At 46.8% G+C, this 13,241-nt stretch overlaps 1 protein-coding gene across 1 annotated transcript in view; it reads right to left on the bottom strand.

Moving 5' to 3' along the window:
* Nucleotides 1–13,241, bottom strand: part of LOC139581633 (cytoplasmic FMR1-interacting protein 2-like) — a 70,308-nt gene that overhangs the window by 56,850 nt on the left and 217 nt on the right. The window contains exons 2-3 of the mRNA XM_071411595.1: nucleotides 2,919–3,068; nucleotides 2,668–2,757 (exon numbers count right to left, since the gene is read on the bottom strand). Coding sequence (XP_071267696.1) covers nucleotides 2,668–2,757; nucleotides 2,919–3,035 — 207 coding nt within the window. The 5' untranslated portion in view covers nucleotides 3,036–3,068. The remainder of the gene's footprint in view (nucleotides 1–2,667; nucleotides 2,758–2,918; nucleotides 3,069–13,241) is intronic.

Raw genomic sequence — 13,241 nt, 5'->3', positions numbered from 1 at the left:
ATTTATCAGCTTTCCTAATATTAAGCACATTGGTTATATTTACAACAGGAGTATAGCCTACCTGGCTGGCATAAATGACATGCATTTTTTCCAGCTGCCCCTGTTGTGCAGGATAATGATCCATTCTAAATCCAAGCTAATTTCACACATATATTATTTAGTGTATGTAAAGACAAGATTAAATCAAGAATAGTCTGATGGGTGACAATATTAGCCTATCACTTGTGAATTATATATCACTTGTGAATGATACCCAGCTAGTTTGCAGTAAGGCAAACCTGCAGTATAGTCACACACCTCATGTAGCCTAGCCATAGGCCTATATGTTTTAATAAGGTTTGTATCACAACTAAAGTGGCCAAATAACTTCTTAAAATTAAGAACATTAATCCGCTTTACAAGGGGTGTAGAGCCTAACATAAGCAGCGCGTGAGTTTCAAGTTTGGGGAAGAATATTTTCACCATAAAATTGCAGCTTTATAATAAAAGCATTACCTGCATAATAGCATTTGAAAGTCATTGTTGATCATGGTGTTTTCCACTAATGGAACATTCACACTCATAGACTACTACCATGTGCTCATTGCTGCTCTTACAATGTGAAGAAACAGCCTAATAGTTTATCTACATTTTAAGTTAAACGTTCTGATCTGTTGCGTCAGCCACATTGCATATAAAGTGTTTTTTTGATGCTAGTGGTTGTATTCATTTGGGATCTATCGCATCCCACAACTGTCCCAGACTGTTTGGAATATTTATTTCTCACACAGAATAGAATAGGTCGACCTTTGTACTATGGGGATAGTAGACTGACATCGGCTAGCGCTGTTGCTGTTTGTTAGGCTCATCTTGTTGGCTGACGTAAAGATAAATATACAGCTCTAACATCTTCAATATGCGCCTCAGAATTCAATAACAGAGACGCAGTTGTGTCCCCCGATGTGTCCGTCTTCACTTGTAGACTACTTCTTAGCTGAGACGCCTGTGAGAAGGACCCGGTCACGTGACGGGCATTGGCTACATCTGAGAGAGCCATGTGAGTGAGAGGTGCTTCGGTGCGCGGCAGCCGGAATAATAATGATTATATTCAAAGGTGGCATTACGGCCAAACGGGGGGAGTTTGCCAAAAGGCAGCTAAAAGACTCTCAGACCATGAGAAACCAAATTCTCTGGTCTGATGAACCCAAGATTGAACTCTTTGGCCTGAATGCCAAGCGTCATGTCTGGAGGAAACCTGGCACCATCCCTACAGTGAAGCATGGTGGTGGCAGCATCATACTGTGGGTATGTTGTTCACCGGGAGGGACTGGGAGACTAGTCAGGATCAAGGGAAAGTTGAACGGAGCAAAGTACAGAGAGATCTTCAGACTGGGGCAAAGGTTCACCTTCCAACAAGACAACGACTATAAGCACATAGCCAAGTCAACACAGGAGTGACTTTGGGACAAGTCTCTGAATGTCCTTGAGTGGCCCAGCCAGAGCCCGGACTAGAACCCGATCGAACATCTCTGTAGAGACCTGAAAATAGCTGTGCAGCAACGCTCCCCATCCAACCTGACAGAGCTTGAGAGGATCTGCATAGAAGAATGGGAGGAACTCCCCAAATACAGGTGTGCCAAGCTTGTAGCGTCATGCCCAACAAGACTTGAGGCTTTAATCACTGCCAAAGGTGCTTCAACAAAGTACTGAGTAAAGGGTCTGAATACTGATGTAAATGTGATTTTAATTTTTTTAATTTTTTTTAAATATATTTGCAAAAAATTCTAAAACCTGTTTTTGCTTTATCATTATGGGATATTGTGTGTAGATTGATGAGGGGAAAAAACTATGTAATCAATTTTAGAATAAGGTAACCTAACAAAATGTGGAGAAAGTCAAGGGGTCTGAATACTTTCCGAATGCACTGTATGTTTCCAACATAGAATGGTTATAGTGTGTGATAAAATGCCTGCTGTGTAATATCTCCTCACATGCATTCACTACGGTGAATATTCTCCGGTGTGAAATACACTCTTTTACCAAAACAGGAAACACAGGTCTCATTGGAAAACAGATGCCTCAACTGAATGGAACTTCCTGATTGAAATCAAGTTGATTTAAAAGACAGTTTCCTCTTCTTTGTCAGTCAAATCACACTCCCCATTAATTCCATTCAGGAAGAAAAGGTCTAGCTTAGTGACTGCCTGATTCATCCCTCAGTGTGTGTGTGTGTTCTGTATGTGTGTGTCAACACAAACTGCTAACCAGGCCAAGCCTCAGATTGAAAACGACGATAAAACACCCCAACACCAAAATCACAAGGCTCTCTCTCTCTCTCTCTCTCTGTGTGTGTGTGTGTATGTGTATGTGAGTGAGTGAGTGCGTGTGTGCGTGCACGAGTGAGTGAGTGAGTGAGTGAGTGAGTGAGTGAGTGAGTGAGTGAGTGAGTGAGTGAGTGAGTGAGTGAGTGAGTGAGTGAGTGAGTGAGTGAGTGAGTGAGTGAGTGAGTGCGGGCCAAGCCAAGAGTTGAGAATGATGATGATGCTAGGGAAGCATTCCCTAACTGTTCCCATCGAAAAACAAAAGTATGCTCCTGTCCACAAAGTACATAGGCCCAAATCCAAACCTCTCCCTCAGTCCTCTCCCTCGGCCCCATTCCAAACCAATCCCTCCACATTGCCTACTCACCATGCTAGAGTGGACAGTTGCCTGCTCGATGTAGCGAGCTATCCCCGTCACAAACGCATTCCTGTCCTCAAAGTTGGTATCGAAGTTAGCCTAGAGAGAAAGACAAAGACAGAGTTTAGTACTCTTGCAATTCATTTGAAAACTCAGACGTGTGTGTGTGTGTGTGTGTGTGTGTGTGTGTGTGTGTGTGTGTGTGTGTGTGTGTGTGTGTGTGTGTGTGTGTGTGTGTGTGTGTGTGTGTGTGTGTGTACCTGGTACATGATGGATGAAGGTGGAGGTTCGATGCAGGGCTGCTGGTCAGGGAGGGGCAGCTCCTCCAACAGATCCACGTTAGACAGAGCATCCTCCAGGGTCACGTGGGTCGTCATGGTTACAAGAGGTCACTCACACAACCGGCCAGTCTGACAGAGGGACACACAGACAGACATTAAATGTCACTTTTGTTTATCCATTTCACTTGCTTTGGCAATGTAAACATATGTTTCCCATGCCAACAAAGCCCCTTGAAATGAAATTAATTGAATTGAATTGAATTGAATTGAATTGAATTGAATTGAGAGAGAGAGAGAGAGAGAGAGAGAGAGAGAGAGAGAGAGAGAGAGAGAGAGAGAGAGAGAGAGAGAGAGAGAGAGAGAGAGAGAGAGAGAGAGAGAGAGAGAGAGAGAGAGAGAGAGAGAGAGAGAGAGAGAGAGAGAGAGAGAGAGAGAGGGAGAGAGAAAGAGAGAGAGAGAGAGGGAGAGAGAGAGAGAGAGAAACCTGTCAGTAAAAAAAAGAAGAGGACAAATCCTAATCTATAATGAGTGTAGACTCCATCACCAGGAAAACTGTCATACACTGTCTGGTATTCACTTTCATTTCCTCTTTAGGAACCACTTGCTACAGCACATATCTATCTGTCTGTCTGTGTACTTGTAACCTGTCTGTCTGTCTGTCTGTGTACCTGTAACCTGTCTGTCTGTCTGTGTACCTGTAACCTGTCTGTCTGTCTGTCTGTCTGTCTGTCTGTCTGTATGTCTGTCTGTCTGTCTGTCTGTCTGTGCACCTGTAACATGTCTGTCTGTCTGTGCACCTGTAACATGTCTGTCTGTCTGTGCACCTGTAACATGTCTGTATGTCTGCATGTGCACCTGTAACCTGCATGTCTGTCTGTGCACCTGTAACATGTCTGTCTGTCTGTGCACCTGTAACATGTCTGTCTGTCTGTGCACCTGTAACATGTCTGTCTGTCTGTGCACCTGTAACATGTCTGTATGTCTGCATGTGCACCTGTAACCTGCATGTCTGTCTGTGCACCTGTAACCTGTACGTCTGTCTGTCTGTCTGTGCACCTGTAACCTGCATGTCTGTCTGTGCACCTGTAACCTGCATGTCTGCCTGTGCACCTGTAACCTGCATGTCTGTCTGTGCACCTGTAACCTGTACGTCTGTCTGTCTGCCTGTGCACCTGTCAGTCTGTCTATCTGTCTGTCCACCTGCAACCTGTCTCTCTGTCTGTGTACCTGTCAGTCTGTCTGTCTGTCCATCTGCAACCTGTCTCTCTGTCTGTGCACCTGTACGTCTGTCTGTCTGTCTGTGCACCTGTACGTTTGTCTGTCTGTATGTGCACCTGTAACCTGTCTGTCTGTGCACCTGTAACCTGTCTGTCTGTGCACCAGTACATCTGTCTGTCTGTCTGTGCACCTGTAATCTCTCTGTCTGTCTGTGCACCTGTAACCTGTCTGTCTGTCTGTGCACCTGTAACCTGTCTGTCTGTCTGTCTGTCTGTCTGTCTGTCTGTCTGTCTGCCTGTCTGTCTGTCTGTCTGTCTGTCTGTCTGTCTGTCTGCCTGTCTGTCTGTCTGTCTGTCTGTCTGCCTGTCTGTCTGTCTGTCTGTCTGTCTGTCTGTCTGCCTGCCTGTCTGTCTGTCTGTCTGTCTGTCTGTCTGTCTGTCTGTCTGTCTGTCTGTGTGCTTCCTGTCTATGTCAACACAGTGCGGGGGGGGTGGGCACGTTTCCCTTTTACAACTGATGTCAACAGAGAAACAACCTTTGTGTCTCCAGTGTTGTACCGCTAGACAACGCTGTCCTTCTGAGTCGGAGGAGAGCAGCAGCACACTGACTGTAACTGTCTGTCAGACCACTGCTGAATGTACGTAGCACACTGGTACATGATGTTGTTCTGTCTGCTCTGCACTGAAACCAAACAGCTGAGTCGGTTAATTCACCTGCAGACAGTCATTAACACTTGATTGAAGATGGACAAAAATAGTGCAGAAAGGCACATCAATAGCTTACCAAACAAAGGTGTTCCTAATCAATCAATCGATTACAGTATTGCTCTCTTGCACACAGAAGCCTTGTATATTGGACTGTTTAGAAGACCATAGACCCTTACAGCCAGTCTGGTCTGGGTCTGAGCAGGAACAGACTCTTACAGCCAGTCTGGTCTGGGTCTGAGCAGGAACAGACCCTTACAGCCAGTCTGGTCTGGGTCTGAGCAGGAACAGACTCTTACAGCCAGTCTGGTCTGGGTCTGAGCAGGAACAGACTCTTACAGCCAGTCTGGTCTGGGTCTGAGCAGGAACAGACCCTTACAGCCAGTCTGGTCTGGGTCTGAGCAGGAACAGACCCTTACAGCCAGTCTGGTCTGGGTCTGAGCAGGAACAGACTCTTACAGCCAGTCTGGTCTGGGTCTGAGCAGGAACAGACTCTTACAGCCAGTCTGGTCTGGGTCTGAGCAGGAACAGACCCTTACAGACAGTTTGTTCTGGGTCTGAGCAGGAACAGACCCTTACAGCCAGTCTGGTCTGGGTTTGAGCAGGAACAGACCCTTACAGCCAGTCTGGTCTGGGTCTGAGCAGGAACAGACCCTTACAGCCAGTCTGGTCTGGGTCTGAGCAGGAACAGACCCTTACAGCCAGTCTGGTCTGGGTCTGAGCAGGAACAGACCCTTACAGCCAGTCTGGTCTGGGTCTGAGCAGGAACAGACCCTTACAGCCAGTCTGGTCTGGGTCTGAGCAGGAACAGATCCTTACAGCCAGTCTGGTCTGGGTCTGAGCAGGAACAGTGTGTCTACGTCCCAAATGCCACCCTATCTCCTACATAGTGCACTATATAGGAAATTGGGTGCCATTTGGGGCGACCGACTGTGTCTGGCCCGGGGCCTGGCCTACATATCATGTGCCTCTCAGGAGTGTGTTTTTACATCTGCTCTGACACACAGGGGCTGACATGACTGATAAGATGCTTAATCTCCTACAGCCAGAAGGAACAGTGGGTGAGATGAAGGAGAGTAAAAAGGGTGAAGAGGAAAGAGGGGGAAAAGGGGAGAGGGGGAAGAGGGAAGAAGGGGAAGAGGGGGAAGAGGGGAGAGGGTGAAGCGGGTGAAGAGGGTGAAGTGGGGAGATGGTGGAGAGGGTGAAGAGGGGAGAGGGTGAAGAGGGTGAAAAGGGAAGAGGGTGAAGGGGAGAGAGGGTGAAGCAGACGAAGAGTGAAAAGGGTGAAAAGTGGAGAGGGTGAAGAGGGAAGAGGGTGAAGGGGGGAGAGGGTGAAGGGGGAAGAGGGGGAAGAGGGAAGAGGGGGAAGAGGGGAGAGGGTGAAGGGGGAAGATGGTGAAGAGGGTGAAAAGGTAAGAGGGTGAAGCGGATGAAGCGGGTGAAGGGGGAAGAGAGTGAAGCGGGTGAAGAGGGTGAAGAGGGAAGCGGGTGAAGAGGGTGAAGTGGGGAGATGGTGAAGGGGGGGAGATGGTGAAGAGGGGGAAAGGGTGGAGAGGGTGATGAGGGGAGAGGGTGAAGGGGGGGAGAGGGTGAAGAGGGAAGAGGGTGAAGAGGGGAGAGGGTGAAGTGGGGAGAGGGTGAAGTGGGGAGAGGGTGAAGCGGGTGAAAAGGGAAGAGTGTGATGAGGGGAGATGGTGAAGGGGGGGAGAGGTTGAAAAGGGAAGAGGGTGAAGAGGGAAATGGGTGAAGTGTGGAGAGGGTGAAGCGGGTGAAAAGGGAAGAGGGTGAAGCGGGGAGAGGGTGAAGCGGGTGAAAAGGGAAGAGGGTGATGAGGGGAGATGGTGAAGGGGGGGAGAGGGTGAAAAGGGAAGAGGGTGAGAAGGGGAAGAGGGGAAATGGTGAAGGGGGGGAGAGGGTGAAAAGGGAAGAGGGTGAAGAGGGAAGAGGGTGATGAGGGGAGATGGTGAAGGGGGGGAGAGGGTGAAAAGGGAAGAGGGTGAAGAGGGAAGAGGGTGATGAGGGGAGATGGTGAAGGGGGGGAGAGGGTGAAAAGGGAAGAGGGTGAAGTGGGGAGAGGGTGAAGCGGGTGAAAAGGGAAGAGGGTGAAGTGGGGAGAGGGTGAAGTGGGGAGAGGGTGAAGTGGGGAGAGGGTGAAGCGGGTGAAGAGGGTGAAGAGGGAAGGGGGTGAAGAGGGGAAAGGGTGAAGGGGGAAGAAGGTGAAAAGGGAAGAGGGTGAATAGGGTGAAGGAGATGAAGAGTGAAGTGGGTGAAGAGGGGGGAGAGGGTGAAGAGGGGAGATGGTGAAGAGGGGAAAGGGTGAAGGGGGGAGATGGTGAAGAGGGTATAGAGGGGAGAGGGTGAAGAGGGTGACGAGGGGAGAGGGTGAAGAGGGGAGAGGGTGAAGAGGGGAGAGGGTGTAGAGGGTATAGAGGGGAGAGGGTGAAGAGGGTGACGAGGGGAGAGGGTGAAGTGGGGAGAGGGTGAAGAGGGGAGAGGGTGAAGAGGGTGTAGAGGGTGAAGAGGGAAGAGGGTGAAGAGGGGAGAGGGTGTAGAGGGTGAAGAGGGAAGAGGGTATAGAGGGGAGAGGGTGAAGGGGGAGAGGGTGAAGAGGGGAGAGGGTGAAGAGGGTGAGGAAGGAAGAGGGTATAGAGGGAAGAGGGTATAGAGGGAAGAGGGTGACGAGGGGAGAGGGTGAAGAGGGAAAAGGGTGGAGAGGGGAGAGTGGGGGGAATAGGGTGAAGAGGGGAGATGGTGAAGAGGGGAGAGGGTGAAAAGTGGAAGAGGGTGAAGAGGGAAGAGGGGAGAGGGTGAGAAAGGAGAAGAGAGAGAGAAAATAGAGAGATAGGAGAGAGACAGACAAAGGAGAGAGAGAGAGCTAATGGAGTGATAGAGGGGGGAGAGAGAGATAGAAAGGAGAGAGAGAAAGAGAGAGAGAGAGATAGAAAGGAGAGAGAGAGATAGAAAGGAGAGAGAGAGAGATAGAAAGGAGAGAGAGAGAGAGATAGAGTGGAGAGAGAGAGAGAGGGGAGAGAGAGATAGATAGAAAGATAGAGGGGAGAGCGATAGAAAGGAGAGAGAGAGGGGAGAGAGAGAGAAAGGAGAGAGAGAGAGAGAGAGAGAGAAAGGACAGAGAGAGAGAGGAGAGAGATAGAAAGGAGAGAGAGAATGAAGTGTGTCATGTCCGGGTCACACCACTCAATGGGTTCCCCCCTGGGCTACCATCCTTGCCACACACACGGAAAATACAGGGTCTGTTTATGAGTGACATGGTGGAACACATGGACAGTGGAACACATGGACAGTGGAATTCATATTCAGGGACTGTGTGTCCAAACCATAGTAACTCCCTCATGATGTCACTAATCTCAGAATAATGACCACGCCTAATGGCAGGTTGAGAGAATAGAGAGGGGCATGGAATATTGTTGCCTAGTGGGCTGTTTTTAGGCACCTTGACTCAGGTTTCAATCAACTCTGTAGTAGTGTAGTGTAGTGTGTAGACTACTAGTTATATGGTTGGGATTCAAGGTGGTGGTTCTTGATAACTGGCCATGCAATCACCAATCAGTGCTCAGTTGATCACGGAATTGTTGAAGAACCGAGAGAGAATAAACCATTAGGTCTGGAGACAGGGGGTGAGATAGCATCTGAGAATGTCTGGCCTACATTAACACAGCAAGCAAGTGTAATAACTACACACACAATTGGTTTAGGAATCGGTTGATCCAATACAGACACATTCCTTCATCTTTCATTAGCTTCAGCCCAACATACACACACACAGTCTCTGATAATCTACCAAGGAAAGGGCTGAAAATAGCCCATATAAATATATTAATATATGTAGCCTTAGAAATAAGGTTCATGAAACCAATAACTTGCTAACATCCGATAACATTGATATAATGGCCATCTCCGAAGCTCACTTAAATCATTCCTTTGATCAAATCAAATCAAATTTTATTTGTCACATACACATGGTTAGCAGATGTTAATGCGAGTGTAGCGAAATGCTTGTGCTTCTAGTTCCGACAATGCAGTAATGATGATACAGCAGTAGCAATACAGTGATAACGTTTATAGAAAAAACAGGAATGCCTATGGGGGAGGTGTTTCTGTATATGTTCAGAGCCATATTCCTGTAAAGCTTAGAGAGGATCTCATGTCTAATGCTGTTGAAGTGTTGTGGTTGCATATTAACCTGCCTCATCTAAAGCCTCTTATTTCGGGGTGCTGCTATAGGCCACCAAATGCTAACAGTGCTGCTAAGTGCTAACGGTGCTGCTAAGTGCTAACAGTGCTGTTAAGTGCTAACGGTGCTGCTGTTAAGTGCTAACGGTGCTGCTAAGTGCTAACAGTGCTGTTAAGTGCTAACGGTGCTGCTAAGTGCTAACAGTGCTGCTAAGTGCTAACGGTGCTGCTAAGTGCTAACGGTGCTGCTAAGTGCTAACGGTGCTGCTAAGTGCTAACGGTGCTGTTAAGTGCTAACGGTGCTGCTAAGTGCTAACAGTGCTGCTAAGTGCTAACGGTGCTGCTAAGTGCTAACGGTGCTGCTAAGTGCTAACGGTGCTGCTAAGTGCTAACGGTGCTGTTAAGTGCTAACGGTGCTGTTAAGTGCTAACGGTGCTGCTAAGTGCTAACAGTGCTGTTAAGTGCTAACAGTGCTGCTAAGTGCTAACAGTTAGTATTTGGATAACAAGTGTGCCATGCTTGATAATGTGTGTGATGGTAACAGAGATGTCTACTTTCTACCAATAGTGTTGGATCTGTGACATCCACTTGAATCGATCATATCTTCACTAACGCTGCAGAGCTTTGCTTCAAAGCAATATCAGTTTGCATTGGCTGTAGTGACCATAACATTGTTGCAATAACAAGGGAAGCCAGTGCCAAAGGTTGGGCCTAAAGTAATTTATAAGAGATCATACAAAACAAATCGAAAGGAGTGTGTGTCTACAGGCGTGGAAGGAAGCTAAAGTGATTCCACTGCCTAAAAATAGTAAAGCACCTTTGCTGACTAACAGCCACCCAGTCCGTTTGCTGCCTGTTCTGAATAAACTGACGGAGAGGATTGTGTTTGAGCAAATACAATGCTATTTTTCAGAGAACAAGTCAACTACTGACTTTCAGCATGCATATAGAGAAGGGCACTCAACTTGTACTGCTCTGACTCAGATGACTGATGATTGGTTAAGATAAATGGATAATTAGATTTCAGTGCAGCCTTTGATATTATTGATCATAAATTATTGAAAAAACAAACTTTCTATGGCTTTACATCACCTGCCATCGCATGGTTGGAGAGTTACTTATCCAATAGAACCCAGAGAATGTTCTTCAATGGAAGCTTCTCCATCATCAGACATATGTCTGTGCGGTGTCCCGCAGGCCGTTACGCTCTATTTTTACAATTGATTTGCCACTGGTCTCACACGAAGCTAAACTCAGCAAAAAAAAGAGACATCCTCTCACTGCCAACTGCGTTTATTTTCAACAAACTTAACATGTGTAAATATTTGTATGAACATAAGATTCAACAACTGAGACATAAACTGAACAAGTTCACATGTGACTAACAGACATGTGACTAACATACATGTGACTAACAGAAATTGAATAATGTGTCCCTGAAGAAAGGGGGGGCGGTGTCAAAATCAAAAGCAACAGTCAGTATCTGGTGTGGCCACCAGCTGCATTAAGTACTGCAGTGCATCTCCTCCTCATGGACTGCACCAGATTTGCCAGTTCTTGCTGTGAGATGTTACCACACTCTTCCACCAAGGCACCTGCAAGTTCCCAGACATTTCTGGGGGGAATGGCCCTAGCCCTCACCCTCCGATCCAACAGGTCCCAGACGTGCTCAATGGGATTGAGATCCGGGCTCTTCACTGGCCATGGCAGAACACTGACATTCCTGTCTTGCAGGAAATCACGCACAGAACGAGCAGTATGGCTCGTGGCATTGTCATGCTGGAGGGTCATGTCAGGATGAGCCTGCAGGAAGGGTACCACATGAGGGAGGAGAATATCTTCCCTGTAACGCAAAAGAGTTGAGATTGCCGGCAATGGCAACAAGCTCAGTCCAATGACGCTGTGACACACCGCCACAGACCATGACGGACCCTCCACCTCCAAATCGATCCCGCTCCAGAGTACAGGCCTCAGTGTAACGCTCATTCCTTCGACGATAAACGCTAATCTGACCATCACCCCTGGTGAGACAAAACCGCAACTCGTCAGTGAAGAGCACTTATTGCCAGTCCTGTCTGGTCCAGCGACGGTGGGTTTATACCCATTGGCGACGTTGTTGCCGGTGATGTCTGGTGAGGACCTGCCTTACAACAGCCCTGCAAGCCCTCAGTCCAGCCTCTCTCAGCCTATTGCGGACAGTCTGAGCACTGATGGAGGGATTGTGCGTTCCTGGTGTAACTCAGGCAGTTGTTGTTGCCATCCTGTACCTGTCTCGCAGGTGTGATGTTCGGATGTACCGATCCTATGCAGGTGTTGTTACACGTGGTCTGCCACTACGAGGACGATCAGCTGTCCGTCCTGTCTCGCTGTAGCGCATGGAGTACAATGGATGGAATGGAGTATAATGGATGGAATGGAGTATAATGGATGGAATGGAGTACAATGGATGGAATGGAGTACAATGGATGGAATGGAGTACAATGGATGGAATGGAGTACAATGGATGGAATGGAGTACAATGGATGGAATGGAGTACAATGGATGGAATGGAGTACAATGGATGGAATGGAGTACAATGGATGGAATGGAGTACAATGGATGGAATGGAGTACAATGGATGGAATGGAGTACAATGGATGGAATGGAGTACAATGGATGGAATGGAGTACAATGGATGGAATGGAGTACAATGGATGGAATGGAGTATAATAGCACGGTATCAAACTCATGAAAACCATGTTTTTGATACCATTCCATTTACTCCATTCCAGCCATTATTATGCGCTGGAATGCACACACAGAACTAACATCAACGACATGCAGGCCAGTCTTTCCTGGTTGCACACACAGAACTAACATCAACAACATGCAGGCCAGTCTTTCCTGGTTGAGGGTCGATGAGAGATGAACTGCTTCTCTTGTAGTTTTTATGAGAAATATGACTGTGATGAAAATTCCACATTGACTACATAATCAAATAATATTCTGCTCAAACACCCATAAATACCCCACAAGATATGCCACCAGAGGTCTCTTCACAGTCCGCTAGTCCAAAACGAATTCACGGCAACGCACAGTTTTAAAGAGCCATGATCGCATGAAACTCCCTGCCATCTCCAACTACTCAAGCAAACAGCAAAATTAGCTTTAAAAAATGGATTAAACCACAACTCATGGAACGGCGGGGTTATGAATGGACACACACACATTTTTTTGTTGCTGTACTGTTTGTATTCTGTCTTGTTTGTCATTGTATTTAAAATGTGTGTGACCGTCCTTGTCTATCAGTGTTTTGTTACCTGTCATGTTCTGTGTTTTTTGCAGACCCCAGAAAAAGTAGCTGCTGCTTCTGTAAAAGTTCCTGGGGATCCAAATAAACAAATCTGTCAAGTGTTACAGTCGAATAAAGTCAAATGGTTATTAATTATTTGAGTGTGGGAAAAAAGTATTAACTTGAGGTTGGAGAATCCATTGCCTACATAACGGAAGTGGATGAACATGTCATCCGTGCATCAGTCTAGAAAAGAATCATGAGGCCTGGGTTGGAAGGACGCATTTTACAATGAAAATGTGTCTACATTGATATTTGTAAACCTGCCTTTTGTCAACGAGGTGACGCTTAACGGATATATTGTGACGAATTGCTGATAGGAGTTTAAGTGGGCTATTAGAACACAATCAAAACTATAAAGAATTTAGTCGACGGGTAGACTACACGTTAGAGAACTAATCTCCACTAGTTGTAACCAATGTATCTCTCGGAACATTTCACTATAACATAATATAATTGTATATAATTGTTTTATTATAAGACAAAATGCATTGTGTGATATTCATATCACCCGTAGCCTATTTTCATGTAAAAATATTTCCCTACAGACACTGCCACACGCAAAACCTCGTTCAACCCACCCATCTGTCGGAGTATGATGCTATCAATACACTGCCTGAAATAACGGGGTGGTTCATTTATATCACCGAATAAGTGAAGAGGCAAACGACCGCAAAAATGAAAGAATCCGATGTGTTTATTTGTTATCAATGTTTTAAAAAATGGGAGAAGAAAATACGTTAATTGCTTCCAATGGTACAGTGATGGGGGACCATGCAAGATATGGGAAATAGAGCAGGTTCTGTACATCTATCGCAGCCTCCGGTCGAGAAGGGAGTTTAGGCTACCCGCACATCT

The sequence above is a fragment of the Salvelinus alpinus genome, chromosome 7, assembly GCF_045679555.1.
Source record: "Salvelinus alpinus chromosome 7, SLU_Salpinus.1, whole genome shotgun sequence".
Classification (NCBI taxonomy): Eukaryota; Metazoa; Chordata; class Actinopteri; order Salmoniformes; family Salmonidae; genus Salvelinus; species Salvelinus alpinus.
This window is presented reverse-complemented; position numbering and strand designations above follow the sequence as displayed.